At 53.5% G+C, this 21,699-nt stretch overlaps 1 protein-coding gene across 1 annotated transcript; it reads left to right on the forward strand.

Moving 5' to 3' along the window:
• Window positions 1–7,217: 7,217 nt before the first annotated feature.
• Window positions 7,218–21,679, forward strand: Vill (villin like). The gene is made up of 19 exons (XM_038323296.1): window positions 7,218–7,342; window positions 7,476–7,550; window positions 7,820–8,025; window positions 9,695–9,803; window positions 11,244–11,354; window positions 11,654–11,853; window positions 12,206–12,284; window positions 12,367–12,465; window positions 12,944–13,079; window positions 13,416–13,516; window positions 15,843–15,980; window positions 16,085–16,243; window positions 16,850–17,029; window positions 17,483–17,628; window positions 18,841–18,985; window positions 20,463–20,648; window positions 20,839–20,910; window positions 21,033–21,290; window positions 21,480–21,679. The coding sequence occupies exons 1-19, from the start codon at window positions 7,277–7,279 to the stop codon at window positions 21,591–21,593; spliced, it is 2,580 nt and encodes an 859-aa protein (XP_038179224.1). The 5' UTR covers window positions 7,218–7,276; the 3' UTR covers window positions 21,594–21,679.
• Window positions 21,680–21,699: the final 20 nt, after the last annotated feature.

The following is a 21,699-nucleotide window of genomic DNA, read 5'->3' on the forward strand; positions in this document are numbered from 1 at the left end:
TAGATATGCAGGTTTCGCAGCTCTGGATTTGACTAACCTGAATAAGAAGACTTGATGGAAGGCTATGATTACTAACCATGTTTAGCTGCTTTTCTTGTCTGTCCCCGGGTGTGACAACTGTGTACAGTGTTACATTGTTTTAAGTGTTACCAGTAGACATGATTGATTAAGTATAGGGAAGGGGCAGGGGCTGAGTGTCAGTACTAGCTCATCATCTTGTGTGAAGTGCTTAAGCAGCCTTTGATTTGGGTATCCATGGAGAGCATAGTCTTCTTACAGATAACAAGGCATGGCTGTATTTTTAAAAAATTATGGCAGACTTACTGGCACAGTCCTATAATCAACATTCTGAGGCTGAAGCAGGATTGCTGCAAGTATGTAACAGGTCCAGCTCCCAAATAATGACACATAGATTTCTTATTAATTATGAAAGCTTGGTCTTAGCTTAGGCTTGTTTCCAACTAGTTCTTATAACTTAAATTAACCATTTATATTAATCTATATTTTGCCATATGGCTTGTTACTTCTCCTCCCATCTGGCTGGCAAATTCCAACTCTCTTTTCCCCAGAATTCTTATTTCTTCCCAAAAGCCCCACCTGTCCTCTCCTGCCTAGCTATTGGCCATTCAGCTTCTTATTAAACCAATCAGCAGGAGTCTTGGCAAAGACACTTTTTCACAGTGTACAAAAAGAGTATCCCACAACATGAGGATGAGACCAAACTGGGCTGTATATGGAGACGAGAAAGAGAGAGAGAGAGACAGAGAGAGAGAGAGAGAGAGAGAGAGAGAGAGAGAGAGAGAGAGAGAGAGAGGGGAGAAAAAAGGAAAAAAGGAGGGAGGAGGGAAGGAAGGAAGGAAGGGAGGGAGGGAGGGTGGGAGGGAGGGAGGGAGGGAAAAAGGAAGGAGGAAGGGAGGTAGGAAGGAAGGATGAGGGAGGGAGAGAGGGAGGAAGGGAGGAACAGAGAAAAATGAAGCAAAAGGGGACTGCAAGATGGCTGAGTGGATGGGTAAAGATACTTGTCGAGCCTGATAACTTGAGTTTGGCCCATTGGGATTTATGTAGCAGAAGGGGGAACCTGCCTGCACAGATTATCTTCTGACCTCCATATACATCCCATGGTATGTGCGTGCGTGAGCACACACACACACACACACACACACACACACGTAATAAAAAATAAATCCAAGTCCCTCTGGCCGCTGTGTGAGGGGGGAAGATGTGGGGCCAACTGGTCGAAGCTGGCTCCCAGAGCAGGGCGGTAGGCAGGAAGCAATGTGACTGCCCGGTTCAGTAAGGAGACTGAATCTAGGTGTGGGGACAGGGGATGAAAATGAGGCCCCAGGACTTGGAGGAAAAGTAGAAAATTGAGAGGGACCAAGGCCTGAGCTGTGTGCCTGCTGACTTTCGAGACCCCAAAAGAGACAGAGGAAGGAACGTCGGTGACAGAACCAGCTGCCCCTGGCAACGTGGAAGTGTGGGAACAGAGACCAGCAGACTGGTAAGAAGGAAATGGGAAGGAGTGGAGACTCAGGGACACAAAGAGGTCAGGACAGGCGATGGGTGCATAGGTGGAGCCCAACACACAGAGATACAGGTGTGCCTTGACTACCGCGACCCAGACCCAGAGCTGCACACGTGACTGTGACGCAGACAGTAGACTGGACCTGTTAGGTATGCCCAGCACAGTGGGCATTCCCAGAGGGCTCTGTTTCCAGCACTCTCGTACTCCACAATCAGGAGGAGTAAGAGGGGCAGCCAGCGTGTGGAAGAGATTTCTTTGCTGCCGGGACTCCATGGCCTCTCCCACGATGGGTATCAAGGCTCCCCAGGGAGGGCTATGCTGGGCAGCCAGCCCGAGGTGGAAGGTGGGGGACTGGGAGATGCTGGGAGGCAGCCCCGGCCATTTTCTTCACCTGCTAAAGTGACCTCAATATCACAGTTGCACTACAGTGGGCTGAACCCCTGAATCCAGAAGACCCCTCCCTCTGGGGGGACAGTCGCCCATTTGAGCTCCCAGGAACAGAAATCAGTGTTTTTTCTGCCCAGCTCAGGCCTCCACCCCTTTCCTTCCCTGCCCACTGGTATCGAAGAGGTGAGTCTACCAGGCCATGGGAAGGGGGCTGGCTCCCAGACGGCTTGGTCAATATTTATCAACTGACTAAGTCTGAATACCCAGTCCATGCTGCACAGATCTCTGGGGTGTGTCCTGCAAGGCAGGAGCTGGGATTGAGTTACAGAAGAAGGGAGGGGCGATGGGCAGAGCCTGGTAACCTGCCAGTCCTCGCACTGCCCACAAGCAGGGTGAAGGAAGGTGCAGGAGCAGTTCCCAGAAGGTAGGCCTTGGCTGGAGGGGACTTGGGAACCAGGTGGGGGTAGAGGAGCTGGCCTTCCGGGGCTCCGGGTCACCCAGAAGGGCTGAAGGCTGGCAGAACTGAGGACAGTCCCAGGGTGAAGCGGCCCTGGTGGAGGAGGGCTACTCTGGCAAGCCAGCGTGAGGGAAAGAAGTGGCAGATTTTGCATGTGGGTGAGGTCTCTGTCACCCCTAGAGTTGGTTTGCCTAACTCCTCCCCACCCGCCTCCAGCAGGCTGTGCTCTCCCTCCTGGAAGTTGAGCAAAGAAGTCTCAGGGTTTACCCTCAGGTACCCAAGGAGGAAAGAAGGTACTGGGAGGGGGGCACCTTGAGGAGAAGGTCCATCTGGGAGGGAGAAAGAGAGCCCTGGGGAGAGAAGGGGAGAGAAGTCTGCACAGTGGGTTAGAGCCCCTGGGGGAGGGAGAAGGAAATCAATGTAGGAGATACAGGAACCCTGGGAAGGTAAGAGGGCTTCTAGGGGGGACGAAGGTCAGAGGGCATGGGATGGCAGCCTCTCTGGGAAGGTACTGGAAAATCAAAGGGGGTATCCAGGGGTGGGGGCTCGTTGGCCACAGGTGACCCTCTGGGAAAAGACGGGAGCTCTGGAGGAAGGCACCTGGAAGAAACCATGGGGTGTTTGTTAAAGGAGTAAAGAGACCCCACACTTTAAATGTCTCTGCCCTAGCAACAGGGATGGGGTTGCAGCCCCAGTCTGACTCTCCACGGGGCTATCAGGGCACCTTCCCAGCCACCCTTGGGATGATGCTGCCCCTCCCACTGAAGCCAGCTAATCTGCCTGTCCTCTCCTCTGTGGCCCTGAGGATGGGCAGTGATCTTCCCACCTCGATGCGGTCCGTCTAGTTACATGACCTGTATACCTTCTAGCTCTCGTCTCTGTGCCTCGGGTCCCTGCCTGTCTGGGTACCCGGTCACTCTCCTGTCGCGCTGGTTTTCCATATCAACTCTGTGTCTTTGCTGAAGGGTCCTGTTGCCCGTCATCCTACCCGCCATGGTGTATCATAACGTTTTCTGTTGCTGTCTGTCATGTATGTCATTACTGCACAATGGTGACAACTGGAGGTGCTGTTAGCATGCCTGGTGACTCCCTTCCGCGCCCGTCTTGCCCAAGCCTCAGTCAGTCAGCAACTGTCTATGGGTTTGTCCCGCTCCATGTTGGGAGACCCAAACTGGCTCATGATTTCCTCAGGGTGGTAGGAGAGGCTGGCACTGTGTTGTACCTGGCTCCTGCCGCGCACCGCAGCCCCCATCTGCACTCTAAGCGCTAGAACCCAGTTCGCGAGCTTCGGGCAAGGGGCTGGAGGTTGAGAATACACACGCAGAGACAGACCGACACACAGACCTTCAAACACTGGTACCAAAAGCCCCTCTTTAATAGCACCAATGAGACTTAAATACACTGCAGTCAATGGCCAACAGGTGAAAATCCCATCCTCTGATCCTCTAAGCTAGGCACAGCTTCTAGTGACTTCAATTAGAAGGTTCTAGCAGGGAAGAGTTGCTGAAGGCCAGGACTCATTAGTCCCAACAGGCTCCCATCACTGCCCCAGCTCACAGCCTCCCCTGGTGTGGCTCTGCATGGACAGCCCCCTGCCCCACTCCCTTCCCAGGCCACCTTGTTCTGAGCCCAGTCCTCAAGGGCCCTGGACAAAGGAGCAGAGAACGTGAGCCACCTAAGGTTCTGTATCTCTCTTCTCTCATCTTGTCTGCTCTCCCCTGTCACAGAGGGCATCTTGCTGTTGATGGGGCCGGGCTGGGGTGCCCAATCAAGAGAATGCGGTCACTGCTGCATCAGGGCCACCCATGGGAGAGACTCAGAACCCAGTGACTGTGTCTGCAGTGAGGAGAGGCGGCTGGCAGGATTTCGGTTAGATGTGGAAGTCACACCGAGGAGTAACCAAAACTTCCCTCTCCATGCCTGTAGAGCCCATAATTGTTTGCCATTTCCAAAGCAGGTGTGCAGGGATGTGAGAGGACAGTGTTGGCACACCCCTTCTCCACAGCCCTTGGCTGTGTTTCTCCTCTACCCGCTCAAAACGACTGCGCACGGACTCCAGCGAGCTCAGAGGCTGTTTGCAGCACCTGTGTGTATATCCGGCCATCTTTCAAGGCTGGATCAGGAAAGCAAATGCTTCATTGGCCCGACCCTCTCTGGTCACCTGAGCCTGTCACTTGCTGTAGATTCCATCACAGTCGTGTATGGAGTCTCTGTCCTGAGTTAACAGAACTTTTGTCTTGTTTGTCAAGCCTGTAGAGCCAGTACCAGTTTCCAGTCTAGGTGTCACTCCCCGCGTCTAAGATTCGCTTTTATTCCAGATGCTGACGTGCACGCACAGCCTGTCCTGGCTACAGAGCCGTCCACAAAGATTTGTCTGCTCATGGTGCCTGTTCCTGTCTAGGGACAACTGTTTACTTTATGGTAATGTTATCAGAAGTTTGAGGGTCAAAGCTTCATCCCTGAGGGTCCTGCAAGCGAGGCTCAGTCACCCACACTCACCAGGCCAACCAAACAGATAGTAATGAAAAGCAGTGAGAGGAAGTTTAGCCAGTGCAGCCACAATGAGCTGAGGAACAAACAGAGTAGCAGTGGCCACAACTATGAGGGTTAAATGGCGCACACGAGGTTTGCACATGAGGTTTAGTCCTGCTCAAAGTGCAGCCCGGTCCGCCACTGACCCACCATTGGCTTTGTTCTCTTTGCTCCAATCTGCCCAGCAAGGTGTTGTGACAAGTTGTCAGACTGTGTGAACTCTCTCTTTGGGAGACAAGCCCTCCCTCAAGCCGACCCTCCCTCCAGAATGAAATTCCTGAGGACATTCCACTTGGGAGGGGTGTCACAAGTCACAAGTGTCTCTCTAGAATATCCTCGCATTTGCGGGATGGCTGGCTTGTCTCTACGACCTGATGGCAGGGCCTCTTCCACTTTAGAGCCATCTTCTGTCTAGGTGTGTTATGCGAGTTTGAGTCTCCCGTGTGACCCCGTGATCTTTTTAGGGGGCTCTCCCCTTTGCTCTGCCTGTCTGAACTGACCTGGGTGGAAACTCGTTCGGCATGTTCCAGTGGAGCATTTCTCACAGGACAGAGGTTATGTTTGTCTGGCGACACCCACCTGCTCCTGCAGACATCACTCCTGCTTTCAGAACCCTAGCCGCTGTATGCTCCTGCTTGCCGGTGGACCTGCGGGCGGGGCTCATCCACTTCCAATCTGACCTATATAGTCTGTCTGCTTTGCAGGACTCAGGGGTCCCCACATTCCCCCACAGAACCCAGGCCTACTTCAGAATCCTGCTTGTGTCCAGAGTGACACGTGCCTGCCCACAGTGCTGGCTTCCCTGTGACTCAGCCCGCAGCTCCGTGCCTCTCTGGTGACGTCAACACCTTTGGCATAACCAGGCTGTAGATCCTCTGCAGGCTTACGGAGCCTCAACTCTTGGGCAAACTCCCTGACCTGACTGCAGGGCAGGCGTCTTTTTACAGACCTGAAATCTCTTTGCAAGGCCTCATGGTGTCCCCACCTAGTCTCATCGTCTATTTGCTGGAGGTATCCTACATGCGCGGCTCTGCCATGTCCTACAGGGCTCTTCCAGGCTTTAAAGATGGCCACGGCAGCACTCGGGAGGCAGAGGCAGGCGGATCTCTGTGAGTTCGAGGCCAGCCTGGTCTACAAGAGCTAGTTCCAGGACAGGCTTTAAAAAAAAGCTACAGAGAAACCCTGTCTCGAAAAACAAAAAAAAAAAAAAAGAAAAAAAAAAAGATGGCCACGGTGTGGTTCCTGCCTGCGGAGCCTTCTGTACTGGTGTGCTTGCCTGTAGCTTCAGACGCTGCGCCTTCTACAGAGTCCTTTCTTATCCCCATTAGCATAACCATCCCCAGGCTGCGAAGCTCCTGTGCGCCTGCAGAACCCATACCTGTTTGCGGAGCCTTTCTCAGCTTCCGGTCTTTGCCTGTTTGCCAAGTCTGTCTGACCTTTCCTGGGCAGTGCCTGGGTCTCCCCAAAGCTGTCCTTGTATACATGGACAGCCCCTGTTTGAAGCTCTCCTTTCTCTCTGAGAGCTTGAGCCGTTCAGTGCTTCCTCAGTCTGCAGAAGGCGTGGCTGTTTGTGAAGACCCCATCTACACAGCCTAGGCCGGTGTCTCCTTACGCGCTCATTTCTAACTCTGTCAGACCTTTGTGTAGCCGCTGCCTTTCCTTGAGGTCAGAACCTGTCTTTCCATACAGCCTTGAGCCCCACTGCTTCCTTTTGTAAGAGTCTAATTTGGCACTATCTGCAGTAACTGTCCGGAGTCTGCAGACCCTAGGTCTGGCTAAAAGCTGTCTGCGTGTTTCTTTTTCCCTTTGATTCTTTTAGACAAGATCTCCTGTAACTCAGTCTGCCTCAGATTCTCTCTGTAGCTGAAAAGAATCCTGAACTTCCGATCCTCCTGCCTCCACCTCCTGGGTGCTGGCATTAAAGCCATGCAGCACCACACCCGGTTCTGTGTGGTGCTGGGGGTCAAACCCAGTGCTTTCTGCATGCTAGGCATTCTACCAGCTGAACTACACCTCAAGCGCTTGGTGGCCAGTTTCTAACTCTGTCTCCAGATGTTGCTGCTAGCTGAAGGGCGCTCCTGGCCAGAGAGCTCTGCCTGCTGGAAAGCATTCCCACAGACAAACCAGGTTGCTGTATACCTGTCACTGTGCCTCTCCCGGTTTGCTGAAGTTTACCCAGGCCCCTGTAAGCCCATCCACTGTACCTGCCTGGTTTGCTGAAGTTGTATGTTTAACAAAGGTTACATTCTCTCGTGAAGGTGCTTTGGAAGCTTTGGGTGGCAGAAGAACTCTTGCTCAGAGCCTGTAACATACACCTGTGTTAGCAGAGGCTATCCCCCAATCTCTGCATCACCATCGTTCTTGCCTAGCCAAGGATGGACACCAACCAGGACCTCCCAGCCATTGACAGCCACAGAGCCCTCCAAATATGGATTACCGAGGTGAGGAGCAAGACCAGATAGCACAGCCTGGGACATGAATTAGTGTCACCATCCTCTCCCACCTCCCGGCTACTATCGCTGGCCGTCATAGGCAGAGGTCCCTAACTTGCTTCTTGGTGACCTCCTCTCTCAGGACCTAAAGATGCTGCCACTGCCTGAGAGGGCTCACGGGAATTTCTTCGAGGAATGCTGCTATATCATCCTTCACGTAAGTCACTCGGGGAGTCTTTCTGAGGGCTGGCATGGTCCAGAGCTGAAGAAACTCAGGCCTGGAAATAAACTCTGTCTTGAGATCAGAAGCCCCCATATCAAACGCCACCCACCAGGGGCTGCCGCCTTGGGGCCTTCTAGTCCCATTTCCGTCATAGCCTCCATCCAAGCACCTGTGCACTGGCTCCACCTCACTCACTCTCCCACCACGCCCTGGAGCGAGCCTAGTCCCTTCCCCCTCCACATATACAAATGCCTGAACCCTAGGTCCCTCAGAGCCCAAAGGCTAACCAGCGAGGATCCAGCGACCTGCACTACTGGATTGGAAAGGAGGCCAGCGCGGAGACCCAGGGGGCGGCAGTTACTTGTGTGCAGCGCCTCCAGGAGGTTCTAGGAGACCAGACGGTGTTGCACCGAGAGTCACAGGGCCATGAGTCGGACGGCTTCCACAGCTATTTCCACCCGGGAGTCGTGTGAGTGCTGAGGAGCGGGGGACAGAGAGAGGGGACACAGTGTGCGAAATACTCTGGTGAGGGCACCCTGAGATGCTGGCTTTTCTTTGGCTGACCAGTAACGTGCGTGCGTTTGTGCGTGTGTGTGTGTGTGTGTGTGTGTGTGTGTGTGTGCTAGTGTATGTACTTTGTTAAGATATGTAAGCTCACATACATTCCACCCATCTCTAGCACACAATTCAGTAGTATAAGATGCAGGTAGCCAGCCGGGTGGTGGTGGCGCACGCCTTTAATTCCAGCACTCGTGAGGCAGAGGCAGGCGGATCTCTGAGTTTGAGGCCAGCCTGGTCTACAAGAGCTAGTTCCAGGACAGGCTCTGGAAACTATAGAGAAACCCTGTCTCGAAAAACCAAAAAAAAAAAAAAAAAAAAAGATGCAGGTAGCCATTACCACAATTAGTTTTAAAATATTTTCCTTACCCTGAAAAGCCCCCTGACTTTGGGCAGTCTCCTTCCGGGTCCTGCTTGCATCCTTTTCCCTGCCAGAGGCAGCAACTAGCCTGCTCTCTGTCTATGTTTGCCATTCTGGAACTAGACAGAAAGTGAACTTCCATGGCTGACTTGCGTTCACTTTGTCTTAATCTTCTCCTGTTCCATTGCCCACCCATGCCAAGGATGGAAGCCAGAGCCTTGCCCACATGGCAGGCAAGCCTCGACCACTAAGCTCCACCCCTCCCTGACCCTGTTGTCAAGATTCACCCATACTGTGGCATGTGTTACTTGACTTCATTTCACTGTGAAAGGCTCATCCGCTGTATGAATCTACCATGTGTTATCAGCTCAACAGCTAGTGGACATGCGTGCTGCTTCTGTTTGGAGTTATGAATAGCGCTACTGTGAATATCTGTGGAGCAACTGTGGTTGATCTCAGTCTGTACCGGGAGTGGTCACCAGTGTTACCTAGGGCTTGCTTGGTCGTGCTGGGAGAAGTGTCTCTTTTACTTTTCCTACAAGCCTTTGTTTGTTCATTCGTTTGTTTGTTTGTTTGTTTGGTTGGTTGGTTGGTTGGTTTTTCAAGACAGGGTTTCTCTGTGTGTAGCTCTGGTTGTCCTGGAACTCACTTTGTAAGCCAGGCTGGCCTCAAACTCACAGAGATTTGCCCGCCTCAGCCTCCCGAGTGCTGGGCTTAAAGGCGTGCGCCACCACACCAGCATTCAAATATTTTTTTCATCGTCACATTTTTAGATTGAAAATGATTAACCTAATTGCCAATATTAAATCATTTTTGTTTCATATCACTGGGTTGAATATTTGCATATAGTGCAGACAAGTCTGTGTGTGTGAAATATACATGCCACACCATGCATCCTGTAGATGGGCATGCATACCTGAATATCTACCACCCAGATAGGCCCTTCCATGTACACACAACTAGTCTCACCTGAGCAAAAAGTACATATGAAATCCCCAACTTTACCCCAGTCTACACAGTTCTACATGCTAATAAGCAATGCACACTTGTGCTTCATGTACGTCATGTGCTCATGCATACACATACTTACATGTACTCAGACACATGTATCACAGACACATACCTTCCCACACATACTTGCACATGAGCATATGCTCACTCCCACACTCATTCCTACACAAGGTGTGTTTTCATTCACGGGTCCCAATTCCTTCCTCAGCTACAAGAAGGGAGGTCGAGCCTCTGCCCTCAAGCACGTGGAGACCAACGTGTACAATGTCCAGCGACTGTTGCACATCCAGGGAAGGAAGCATGTGTCTGCCACTGAGGTGAGAGCAGGCGGGGACACGGTCTGACCTCCAGACTCACAGGGGCTGAGTATCCTGAAGCATGAGAAAGGCAGAGAATGTGGAGAGTGTATGGAGCGGTGAGGAACAGTTCCCCAGATGTCCCATCTCACTAAAGAGACTCAAGGCAGCCTTGGGTTCCCGCCCGACCTCTGCTCTGCTGCTGGGCCCCTGTCTTCCCTCATGCCTTGTGGGCAGAGGAGGCAGAAGCGGTGTGCACTGGGCCCTTGAAGGCAGCACGATGGGAGTGTGATAGCCTCACACCTTCTCTCACACCATCCATCGTCTCACACACACACACACACACTCACACTGTCTACCCCGTCATCCATCCATTGTCACACACACACACACACACACACACACACGCACTCACACTGTCTACCCCGTCATCCATCCATTGTCACACACACACACACACACGCACTCACACACGCACACTGTCTACCCCGTCATCCATCCATCGTCACACACACACACACACTCACACGCACACACACTCACACTGTCTACCCCGTCATCCATCCATCGTCTCACACACACACACACACATGCACGCACGCACACACGCACACTGTCTACCCCGTCATCCATCCATCTCTCACACACACACACACACACACACACACACACACATACACACATGCACTCACACTGTCTACCCCGTCATCCATCCATCGTCTCTCACACACACACACACGCACTCCACACACACACACACACACACTGTCTACCCCGTCACCCCCGGGTGGCACCCATCCCTCTAGTCTAAGCAGTGCCCTTTTGTTCACGCACCAGAAAATGAACAGAGGTGCAAGGCATTCTGCTCGCGGCCAGAGTTTGGCACAATGAGCATCATCTACAGTGTGGGGGTGACCCTTTAGTCACCCCCTTTATATGACAGTCAGCCAAGCTCACAGCAGCCCTGTGAGGTACATAATCCTTCCCCTCAGAATCCTGGTCAGGTGGGGATGGGCGCTATGTAGCCCTTGGTTTGACCCATTATGCCGTTGGGATTATTCCGTGTCCTCAAAATGTGTCTGTTTCAATAGCCATCCTTACGTTCCATTTCATACTGTCACCACACAGGCACATATATACCGTCCCCTTGAGAACATACTCCTGTTCATACATGATGTGTCCCATATACGCATGTATACATGTTCATACAGAGATAAGCAGTTGCCTATGTCCCACTTCTGTATAACCACACAAAAGGTCACATGTGGCTATGATGATGCAATCCTGCATGCTGTGGCAGGCACTGTCACACACACACATACACACATATACAGCTGCACACAACCTTACGCATACAGGCGACACCCCCTGCCTTGCCCGTCCCCTCTTCCCCCTTCCTCAGCCTTTGGTTCTGGTGGTCTGACACCTTTTCCCTCCACACCTCTCTCCTGGCTCTGGAAGGTGACCTTGTCCTGGAACAGCTTTAATAAGGGGGACATCTTCCTGTTGGACCTGGGAAAGGTGATGATCCAATGGAATGGACCCAAAACCAGCATTTCTGAGAAGTCACGGGTCAGTGCCTGCCCTAAGAACCGGGAGTACAGGGCTTGGGGAGAGGAACTCTCTAAGCGCCCATCATCTGACCACCTCAAGGGGTAGGGGGCTCTGTCTCAATCCAACAGGTCCCTTGTTAGGTAGAGCTGTGCCACTGGCAGGACACAGCAGACCTGGGAACACTAAAATGACAGGGTACCAGCTCCCCTGCCCCTATCCCCGTGCCTACGGGTACCAAGCAGTAAGACCGGACTGGGCTGTGTGTGGAACGAGGGGCCGCTCCCAGGAAGACTTGAGCTCTGGCTCCTCTCCTGCAGGCGCTGGCCCTGACTTGCAGCCTCAGGGACAGGGAGCGTGGTGGCCGTGCCCAGATCAGTGTGGTAGAGGACGAGAACAAAGCCACGGACCTCGTACACATCATGGAGGCTGTGCTGGGCTGCAGATCAGGCAGCCTGAGTGCCGCTGTGCCCACCGACAGCGTTAGCCAGCAGCAGAAGGCCAACGTCCGTCTCTACCAGTGAGCAGAGCTGAGGGAGAGCACGGGAAGAGTGAGGGGGTCACAACTGTGTGTGGTTATTAAAACAACAAAGCATCTCCACGGAAACCTCTAGTAAACACACGGAGGTCTCCATGGAAGGTCAAGTGGGGTGGCAGTAGCGTCGGTGAAAAGCCCATAGTACAGAAGGGGAAAACTGAGACACTGTGGGGGGGGAGGGTCAAGGAGCCACCTAAGCCCCAAGGAGAGGCACAATAATTGAGTTGACAGCTCATGACTTCAGTCTCTGGGAAACCAGAGGAGTTCAAGGGCGCTAGGATGGCATCAGGCCAGGAAGAGACCAGCTGTCCACATCTGGATGCCTGCCCCACAGTGTCTTCGAGAAGGGAACGGACCTGGTGGTCCAGGAATTGGCGACCCGCCCATTGACCCAGGACCTCCTGCAAGAGGAAGTAAGGAAAGCCTGGGTCTGGTACCCCACCCTTTCCCCTCATAACCCCAGTCCCTGCTGACCAGACTCAACCTTTTCCCTAGGGCTGCTATCTCCTGGACCAGGGTGGCTTCAAGATTTACATGTGGCAGGGACGGAAGTCCAGCCCTCAGGACAAGAAGGCTGCTTTTACCAGGGCTGTGGTGAGGTCCTGGGGCCCCTCCGGGGAAGCAAGACAGATCTGATGCAGGATGCCCTGTCTGCGGTCAAAGGGAAGACATGGCTCTCTTGGAGCATCTTTATTCCGGGGTCAGGAAGTGAGTGTGTCTACCCCGGAAGCCTTATGTGGCGGGGAAGATTCCTGACAGCCAAGATGTGACGCAAGCAGGTCTCAGCCTGGCCTTGAGGCCTGAGCATCTTCTCCACTGGGGGCAGAGGAGGTTTATGGGACAGTAGGGTATGTGCTTCACCATGTTTGGACTAAGGGACCCCTGCCTACCTTCAGAGACTGTGAAAGATCAGTCGTGAGGGAGCCGGCTTGTAAAATGGGTCTCATGGTTAGTTAATTAACGTAGTTCAGAGCTTGGCTGTCTTGGTAGCCACAGTTGAAGGATGTTTCTGGGGTTGAACGCAGCCTAGAGTCCTTGAGCCTCAGGCCTGCCTGACAGAGTCGTGTCCCAGGGCTTCATCCAGGCCAAGGGCTACCCAAGCTACACCAACGTGGAGGTGGTGAGCGATGGCGCAGAGTCGACCGCCTTCCAGCAGCTGTTTCAGACATGGTCGAAGGAGCCAGATGGGAAAAAACACAGAGGGGGCCGTGAGTAGGGGGTGGAGCCTGGGGGTGGAGCCTGGGGGCGGGGTGCGGGGGTGGAGCCTGGGTGTGGGGTGCGGGGGTGGAGCCTGGGGGTGGGGGCAGGGGTGGAGCCTGGGGGCGGGACGGGGGTGGAGCCTGGGGTGGGGGGGCGGGGGTGGAGCCTGGGACATGGGCAGACCTGGATGGAACCAGAGGCTGCTGTGGGTACTTAAATCAGGAGGGGGCAGAACAGGTGAGGATGAGCAGAAAGAGGACGTGCCCTGGGCCCATGAGATGGGTGAGGGAGGAGTGGGCCCAGTGACGATGAGGAATGTCACTGACTCTAAACTCCATACTCAGATAAACGGATGCAGGCAAAACTGGATGTAAGCAAGCTGCACACCCAGCCTGAGCTAGCGGCCCAGCTCAGAATGGTGGATGACGGCTCTGGGCAAGTGGAGGTGAGGGTACTGGCTTGGGGGTGGGGGTGTGCACACAAGGATAGAGAACAGCTGATTGGGGACACAGTTGACTGGGGGTCACGCCTGTAAACCCAGTACGCTGGCCAGTCTAAATGACAAGAGACATGTCTCAACAGCTAAAATGACCCAGGAACACCCACACACAACCAGGGATGTATTCAGGGAAACAGAAACATACATGTCCACTCTCCAACAGCTGGCTCACACACACCATGGACACTCGCTCACAGGCACGCAACTGGACAACACCTGGACAATAAACCACGCCCTGTGGCCAACTCAGGTGCAGACACATAAATCACGGTCCCAAACATACCTAGCCCCTGCACACTTGTTACGAACCCCTTATCTGGCCTCAGTCCAGTGTTCTCATGCTGACCTGTTGGACATAGTAAGGCAGAACCCTTAGTTCCCTCAAGCCTGTTTTAAGTCCAGCTGGAGAGATGACTCAGAGGTTAAGGATACTGGCTGCTCTTCCTAGAGGTCCTGAGTTCAATTCAATTCCCAGCAAACACACGGTGGCGCACAACTATCTATAATGAGATCTGGCGCCCTCTTCTGGTGTACAGGCAGCCACGCAGGCAGAACACTGCACACAGAATAAATACCTGGTCTACAAGAACGAGTTCCAGGACAGGCTCCAAAGCTACAGAGAAACCCTGTCTCAACAAACAAAGAAATTAAATAAATAAATCTTTTAAAATAATGGAGGCAGAGATTATGGTCCAATCTGGCCCTCAAGCTAATGTGGGGATGCTATGAGCCTATGGGAAAGGGAACAAGGCTACTCAGCCTGTGTGTGTCAATGTGTGAGGAGATAGGAGTGTAGTCTAAATTCTGTAGGTAAACTGAGGTCAGAGGAAATAGAAGTCCTGCCTACATTTGCCTTTATATGGATGACCAGAAGTGATGTGTGAGAAGAGATGGAGAGAGGAGAAGAAACGGGAGAGGGGAGGAGGAGGAGGAGACAGAGGGAGTGGGTGGGAAGACTGGGAAAGCTGGGACTGAGAGGAGACAGAGGAGACAGGGTAATGGAGGAAACCTGGGGAGAGGAGAAAGGAGGGAGGCTGTGGAATAAGCACAGGTAAAGGAAGGGGCCGGGTGGACAGAGCAAGAGGGAGATGAAGGCTGAAGCGGGAGGATGGAAAGGAAGTTGCAAAAGGGGTCTGGGATCAGCTCCAAGCACAAAGGCAAGGGGCCTGTGGAAGTAGGGATTCCTCCCACCCAGGTAAGTATACCTCTGGGGAGGTTTTGGGCTGTGGCAGTCTTTTCAGGAAAACACGGGGTTCTGATGTCCTGGTCTAGAGGGGAGGTCCTTTGGTGACGCTTGCTGTCAGTCTGTGTGGGTAATGGACACCAGGTGCAGGTTCCAGGCTGGGGGGATGTGCAGTGAGGTTGGTGGGTGACGGACACCGGGCGCTGCAGTTGATGTGCAGTGGGGTTGGCTGGAAGAACTGGGGCTTAGGAGAGCCAGCCTGCACAGACCCGTACTTCCACCAGTCCTGTCTGGTTCTAAAGCTGAGGTGTGGCTCCCATAGCAACAAGCCATCATTCAGACAAGTATGAGCAAGCACTGTCCCTTCGGCCTCTGTGCAGCCGCTGGTTTTCTGTTTATTACACAGGGTCTCACACATCCTAAGCTGGCTTCAAACTCACTTAGACAGTCAAGGCTGACGTTGAACTTCTGATTCTACTGCCTCACCTCCCCAGGGCCAGGATTACAGGCAGAATGCTGGTTTTGAGGGGTTCCAAGGCATTGTGCATGCTAGACAAGCACTCGACCAACTAAATCACACCCCAACCCTGGTTTTTATTCATTTAGGGGTTTGTTTTGTTGTTGTTGCTGTCAATGACACTACAAAGAAAAGAGAAAGTTCCCCTCCAGAGAGCCAAGGCCTCTCTTCCTGCCTTGCTTCTGCTCTCCTGCCCTGAACAGAGCACCTCTGCGCCTGGGGGAGGGGTGCTGTCTGTCTGCCCCTAGCCTGAGCCATAGCTAGTGGCGTCTAGACGGAGGTGGCCAGGGGCCAGGAGCTGGGTCCGTCATGTAGATTCCAGTCTTTCACTTATTTTCCCAGGTGCAGAAGGCAAACTAAATCCAGGCAGAGGGGAGGCCGGCAAAGGCGTGGGGTTGCTGAGGTCTGTGGGGGAAAGGGTCACGCACAGGTCCAGTGTGAAGCATGAAGTCACAGAACTGGGCAAGCGCTTCCTGACACAGAGGAGCCATTAAGAGCTTCCCAGCTGGGTGCGGGTGGGCAGGCTGCTGCAGGTAAGGTTCATCTGTGTCCACCGGTCCCTTGGTCCCCAGGTGTGGTGCATCCAGGACTTACAAAGGCAGCCTGTGGACCCCAAGCACCACAGCCAGTTGTGCGCAGGAAACTGCTACCTTGCCCTCTATACATACAAGAAATTTGGCCGCGTCCAGTACATCCTGTACCTATGGCAGGTATGCGTGCCTGCTGGGGTATCAGTGGCCTTCCAGCCCTAGACCTAAACTCTAAGAGTGAAAGAGGAAACCCCAGGCCATTAATGTCCCCCTCCCTTCTGCAGGGCCACCAGACCACCATAGAAGACACCAAGGCCCTGAACAGCAATGCTGAGGAGATGGACCTTATGTACCATGGAGCCCTGGTGCAGGCACATGTGACCATGGGCAGAGAGTCCCCCCACTTCCTAGCCATCTTCCAGGGGCAGCTGGTAGTCTTCCAGGTAGAGCCCACGTTGGACTTCCCTTTGACACGGGGGCTGGAGAGATGTGCAAGCCTGGGTGTGAGCGACTCCAGCCTCCCCGTAAAGATGCTGGGTGTGACGCTGCATGCTATGATCCTAGCCTGGGGGAAGTTGAGACAGGAGGATTCCCAGAGCTCAATGGCCAGCCAGCCTAGCGTCACTGGTGAGCTCCCTGCCATGAGAGACCTTATCTCAGAGGAGGTGGAGAGCATTCCCGATAATGACATCTGACATCCCAGGACCTTCTCGAGCGCGTGTACATATGCATGCACTCATTAATAATCAGTAATGATAACAACAATCATCATCTATCTAACATAAGCCACAGAAAATGCAGGATTCATTTTAGGTCCAGTTCAGAGGTCTCATGCCCCCTGGCTCTGTTGGTTCTCTGCCTAGATGGTGAGGTGACACACCATGGTGGCAGGAGCCTGCTCTGGGCCCTCTGAAATGGGTGACAATCTAATTTGAAAGGGGCCACAGGACAGTGGTAGCCTTTGTCCTGAAGCAGTTTGTTCACCTCTAAGGCAGGGAGGTGGTCCCCCAGGAGCCCTTGCCTCAGCCTGGGCCCCCATCTTCTTCTAGGGGAGTGCAGACAACACAGGGAAGAGGCCGCCAATCTCCAGCACGAGGCTGTTCCACATGCAAGGGGCTGACAGCCATGACACCAGAACTATGGAGGTGCCAGCCCGGGCCTCCTCCCTCACGTCCGGTGACATCTTCTTCCTGGTCACAACGGATGTCTGCTACCTCTGGTTTGGGAAGGTACCAGTGCATCAGTCACCACTTGGGAAAGTGTCGCTGGGTCAGGGAGGGGTTCCCTCCACCCGAATGCGGGCTTGAAACCCAACTAGATAGAGGCTAGTGGGATGGTGTGGGTGGTGTGAAGTGGCCAGAGGCAAGCCTGGCTCTAGCTGCCTCCCTTCCTGTTTGGGGACTTTCCCGAGAGAGGCCTAGTCTCGTTTGCTTGTGGGTTTTGTTGTTGTTCTTGTTGTTTTATCTTTAGCATAAACCGCAAATGACTCCCAAACCTGAGTGTCTCTCATCCACACTCTGAGCCCAGAGAGGCTCAGCTGAGAGGGAGATACCTTGCTCACAGGGGTCTCCCGCACAGCCCTAGGCCTCCCTTGGCTCAGGTCCAGCTCCACAGTGAATGGACATGGGACTGGAGGCGAAGCCCTGCCTGCTGCAGTGTTTGACCCAGCCTCTGCTTGCCAGGGCTGTAACGGGGACCAGCGTGAGATGGCCCGGATGGTGGTCACCACCTTTGCAGGAAATAACACGGAGACGGTGCTGGAAGGTCGGGAGCCTCCCCACTTCTGGGAAGCCCTCGGAGGCAGGGCCCCCTATCCCAGCAACAAGAGGTAATGGGATTACAGGAGAAAATATTTATCTTGAGGAGGAGCTGATGCCCGGAGGTGGTGACTAATGAATCACACAGAGAGCTGGAAAGATAAGCCTAGAACGGAGGGATTCGCCGTCCTCCACATGCAAGGGCACAGGAGCCTGCCTTGCAGTCCTCCCGCCCTTGGTAACTTGGATGGGGTCAATGCCAGGGCAAATGGAGAAATGGCGCCCTCTGCTGGCAGAATCTACTTTCTGCACCGCCTCTAGGGGCAATGCCTAGCAGGACAAACGGACCAGGGGTAAGGACAGACTAAGAACTCGAGGACAGAAGGAGCTGAGTCCCTGGGCGCTGCCGTCCACCCAAGTCTCCTGGGCTTTCATGTACCAGGCTTTCTTTTGGGCCACCAACCAGCTCCCAAATCATGACACAGAGACATATTATTAATTATAAGTGCCTGGCCTTATCTTAGCTCTTATTTTAATCTATTTCTTTTTATCTACGTTTTACCTCAGGATTTTTTACCTTTCTTTCTGTATGTCCTACTTCCCTGTGTCTGGCTGTCTAGCAGCTGCCTGGTTTCTGGCCCCGACATGTTCCGTCCCTTTCTTTCTCCCTCGCTCTCTTCTCTCTTTTCTCTCTTGAGCCTGGAGTTCCCCTCCTACTTACTCTCTCTGCCCAGCAACCCCTCCTACTCCTCCTTTGCCTAGCTATTGGCCATTCAGCGTTTTATTAGGTCAAATTAGGTGCCTTAGGCAGGCAAGGTGAAACCAAATTTAACACATCTTTACGTAATTAAACAAACACAGCATACACAAATGTAACCCATCTTTACATAGTTAAATGTTCTACAACCCTCCCAGACTTGCTCCCCTCCTCCCACCCTGGACCTAAGGCTACTTACTCCCTGGCTTAATTGAATGCAGGTGACTCCCATTCTAAGGAGGATGGGGCCTCAGCTCAGCTTCTCCCTATTAGGTCTCAGGTCCCCTTGCTCCATTCATGAAGCAGCTGACAGACTTTCAGTCACCTTCTCTATTTGTCCCCTGAAAGAAAGTCACCCTGGCCCAGAGTGGGCACTCCCAGAGAAAACCAAGGTGTGGGCGGAGTCCAGAGCAAAGCCCAGGTCTCCTGTCCAAGAGGACGGCTTCCCCTGAGGTGGGGGTGGGGCACACATGCCAAGGGCCAGTATAGCACAGACAGTACCCCTCACAGCTCCTCCTCTGGCCAGGCTTCCCGAGGAGGTCTCCAGCACCCAGCCCCGACTGTTTGAATGCTCCAGCCCCTCGGGCTGCCTGGTCCTCACGGAAGTGGTGTTCTTTGACCAAGAGGACTTGGACAAGTATGACATCATGTTACTAGACACCTGCCATGAGGTGAGGCAGTCACTCCAGCTCAGCTGGGCTGGGAACGCTAGGCGTGTCCCACATTGCTGGAGTTGGGTGTGAAGGTGAACTTAGCCTGTGACTGATTGTTGCTATGGATTGAGAGTCTGGGTGTGATAGGAAAACCACAACAACATACTAGGAACAAGAGTTGGGCTGTGTGTGATTATGACCTTGCATGTAGTATGTATTACTCTGTGTCCTATGATGCCATGTATGACTCCCCATGAGGGCCTGTGGCTGACTGCATGGCAATGGCAGTAAATGGAAACACTGATTGGATAACAGCATACATGCAATGATTCTCTGAGCCTGCACATTTGACTGAGCAGACGATGCCAGCGATTGTGTGATCTAGTACGACACAGAACCGGCCAGACCAGTTGTAGCTGGTGGCGCTGCCTGTGCACATGTGTCTGTGTGAGACAGAGAGAAGGAACACATGATAGGCTGTTGGCGTGACTGAGCAACTGTATGTGTGGGGCTGTGCAGTTCTGCGTGGCTATGAGATGGTATATATAACCAATGTGACGTCACTGTGTGTGTCTGTGTGCCACTGTGTGTGTGAGAGACTGTGTGTGGTACTGTCTGAGTTCTGAGAAGGTTGAGCTCCCAAGCCCAGACTACATCTCCCCCCTCTTCCCCACTTTACAACCTCTCCCATTACCTAGCCAACACTCTCTGATCAAATCTCCGGACTCCACCTTGCTGGCCTTTTTCCAGCCATGGTGGCTCTCACCGTCCCGAGCATGCCAAGCACATCCTGCTTACGCCCTCGGCACTGCCTGATCCTTCTTCACTTTCTTCTGAAACATACATGTGGCTTGCTCTCCCATGAAGACTCTGAGAGTAGAGATTTTTCTCAACTCTTTGCTTCTTTTGAGACAGAGTCTCTATAGCTCAGAATGGTTTTAAGCTCACTATGTAACCTGAACTTCCTCTGACCTATGACTCCACCTCCCGAGTGCTGGGATTTGGGGCCTGCTCACCCCCTCCAGTTTATGTGGTACTAGGGGTCGACCCAGGACTTGGCTAAGCAAGCAACCCCAGGCCCTCTTTTTTTGAGGCAGGGTCTTGTGTTACCCAGGCTAGCCTCAAACTCTCTGGTAGCCAAATATGGCCTTGAACTAACTGATCCCTCTGCCTCTACCTTGTCAGTGCCGCCATTACAGACACATGCCACGCGTCCTGGTTTAGGGGACAGTAACTTGGATTCCTTTCACTGTTGTGTGTTTAGTTCCTAGCACACGCTAGTGCTTCGTAACTCTTTATATTAGATGCATGTATGCATGCCTGTGATGGCAAGTGTTCACGGGTGTGGCGGCATCTCAACTTGCTGGGCGAGTGCTCTTGGCCAGGCATATGCATGCAGGATTTTGAGGCCACCTGGCAGCATGGAGTCGGGAGGAGGTGACTGAGTCAGGGGGTGCCTCCGCCTGTCCCAGCCCAGGCTTTCTCTGTGACCCAGATCTTCCTGTGGCTTGGGGAAGAAGCAGGTGAGCAGAGGAAGGAGGCAGTGGCCTGGGGCCGGGAGTACCTGAGGACACACCCAGCAGAGAGGAGCCTGGACATACCCATCATTCTGGTCAAGCAGGGCCACGAGCCTGCCACCTTCACTGGGTGGTTTGTCACCTGGGACCCCTACAAGTGGATGGTGAGGCCTAGCACACCTCCCCCATCTTCGTCTTGGGGAGCGTTCTAAGAGCCCCCCCTCCAGGTTGAGGATCTCCCATGAGTCAGGGGGAGACCTGACCTTGTCCTTTAGGCTCCTGCCTGGGTTTCGGGGAGCTCCTTCCCTTGCCAGTCCCCCAACTCCCGCCCCAACTCCTGCCCCCCCCCCCCAGAACAACCAGTCCTATGAGGAGGTTGTGGAAGGAAGCCTGGGCCCAGCATCTGCCATCTCTGAGATAACAGCAGTAAGTGACCAGCAGTTTCCCTGGTCTGGGTTCAGATGGTGCCAAGAGGCCTGTGGGTTCAATGTGATCTTTATGGGTGCCAGTCCTCCATCTTCCGGACTATGAGGCTTCTCTCTGGACAGGAAGTACATAATTTCCAGCTAACTCGAGGGCCGGGTGACAACAAGGCAGGTCCCTCGACCCTACTGACCTTCAAGAGTTCCCAGGAAAGCCCAGAGAATATTCTGGAGCTGGGCCTTGGAGTGGATGGCAAGAACCCCAGCAAAAGCCCTAGCAATGGCTGCAGCAGCTCAGCAGCCAATGGGAGCCTGCCCCGGGAAAGGCTGATGCACCAGGCCGTGGAGGACCTGCCACAGGGAGTGGACCCTGCCCGCAAGGAGGTAGGTACCAGACGCTGTTGTCAGCACTGACCTGCGACCTAACTCTGCACTGGAGGGTTCCAGGGTACCCTGCCCCCGTAGTGGTCACAGACAGGCAGTGGGCAGACTGGAGAAGTGTGGATAGATCACACCTCTGGGTGGCACAGGAATCCTGTCCCTCCCTGCCGCCACTCCTACCCCCTCCCCCAGTTCTATCTCTCAGACTCTGACTTTCAAGACATCTTTGGGAAATCCAAGGAGGAGTTCTACAGCATGGCCAAGTGGAAGCAGCAGCAAGAGAAAAAGAAGCTGGGCTTCTTCTGAGCTGGGGTACCCCTGCTCGCCACACCCCAAGTCTCCTCCTGGAATAACTCCCCGTTCCTAATAAAAAGCCAGTTGGTTGGTGTCAAGTGTTGCCTGTGTGCCTTCA

This window comes from Arvicola amphibius, chromosome 3 (genome assembly GCF_903992535.2).
Source record: "Arvicola amphibius chromosome 3, mArvAmp1.2, whole genome shotgun sequence".
In the NCBI taxonomy this organism is placed as follows: Eukaryota; Metazoa; Chordata; class Mammalia; order Rodentia; family Cricetidae; genus Arvicola; species Arvicola amphibius.

What these genes read in the sequence shown, in the direction of transcription:
- Vill (XM_038323296.1), top strand. Translation starts at nt 7,277, where the DNA reads ATGGACACCAACCAGGACCTCCCAGCCATTGACAGCCACAGAGCCCTC. An exon ending in GCTGCTATATCATCCTTCAC is followed by an intron (nt 7,551 to 7,819) that starts GTAAGTCACTCG and finishes CCTGAACCCTAG; the next exon opens with GTCCCTCAGAGCCCAAAGGC. An exon ending in ACATCCTGTACCTATGGCAG is followed by an intron (nt 15,981 to 16,084) that starts GTATGCGTGCCT and finishes TCCCTTCTGCAG; the next exon opens with GGCCACCAGACCACCATAGA.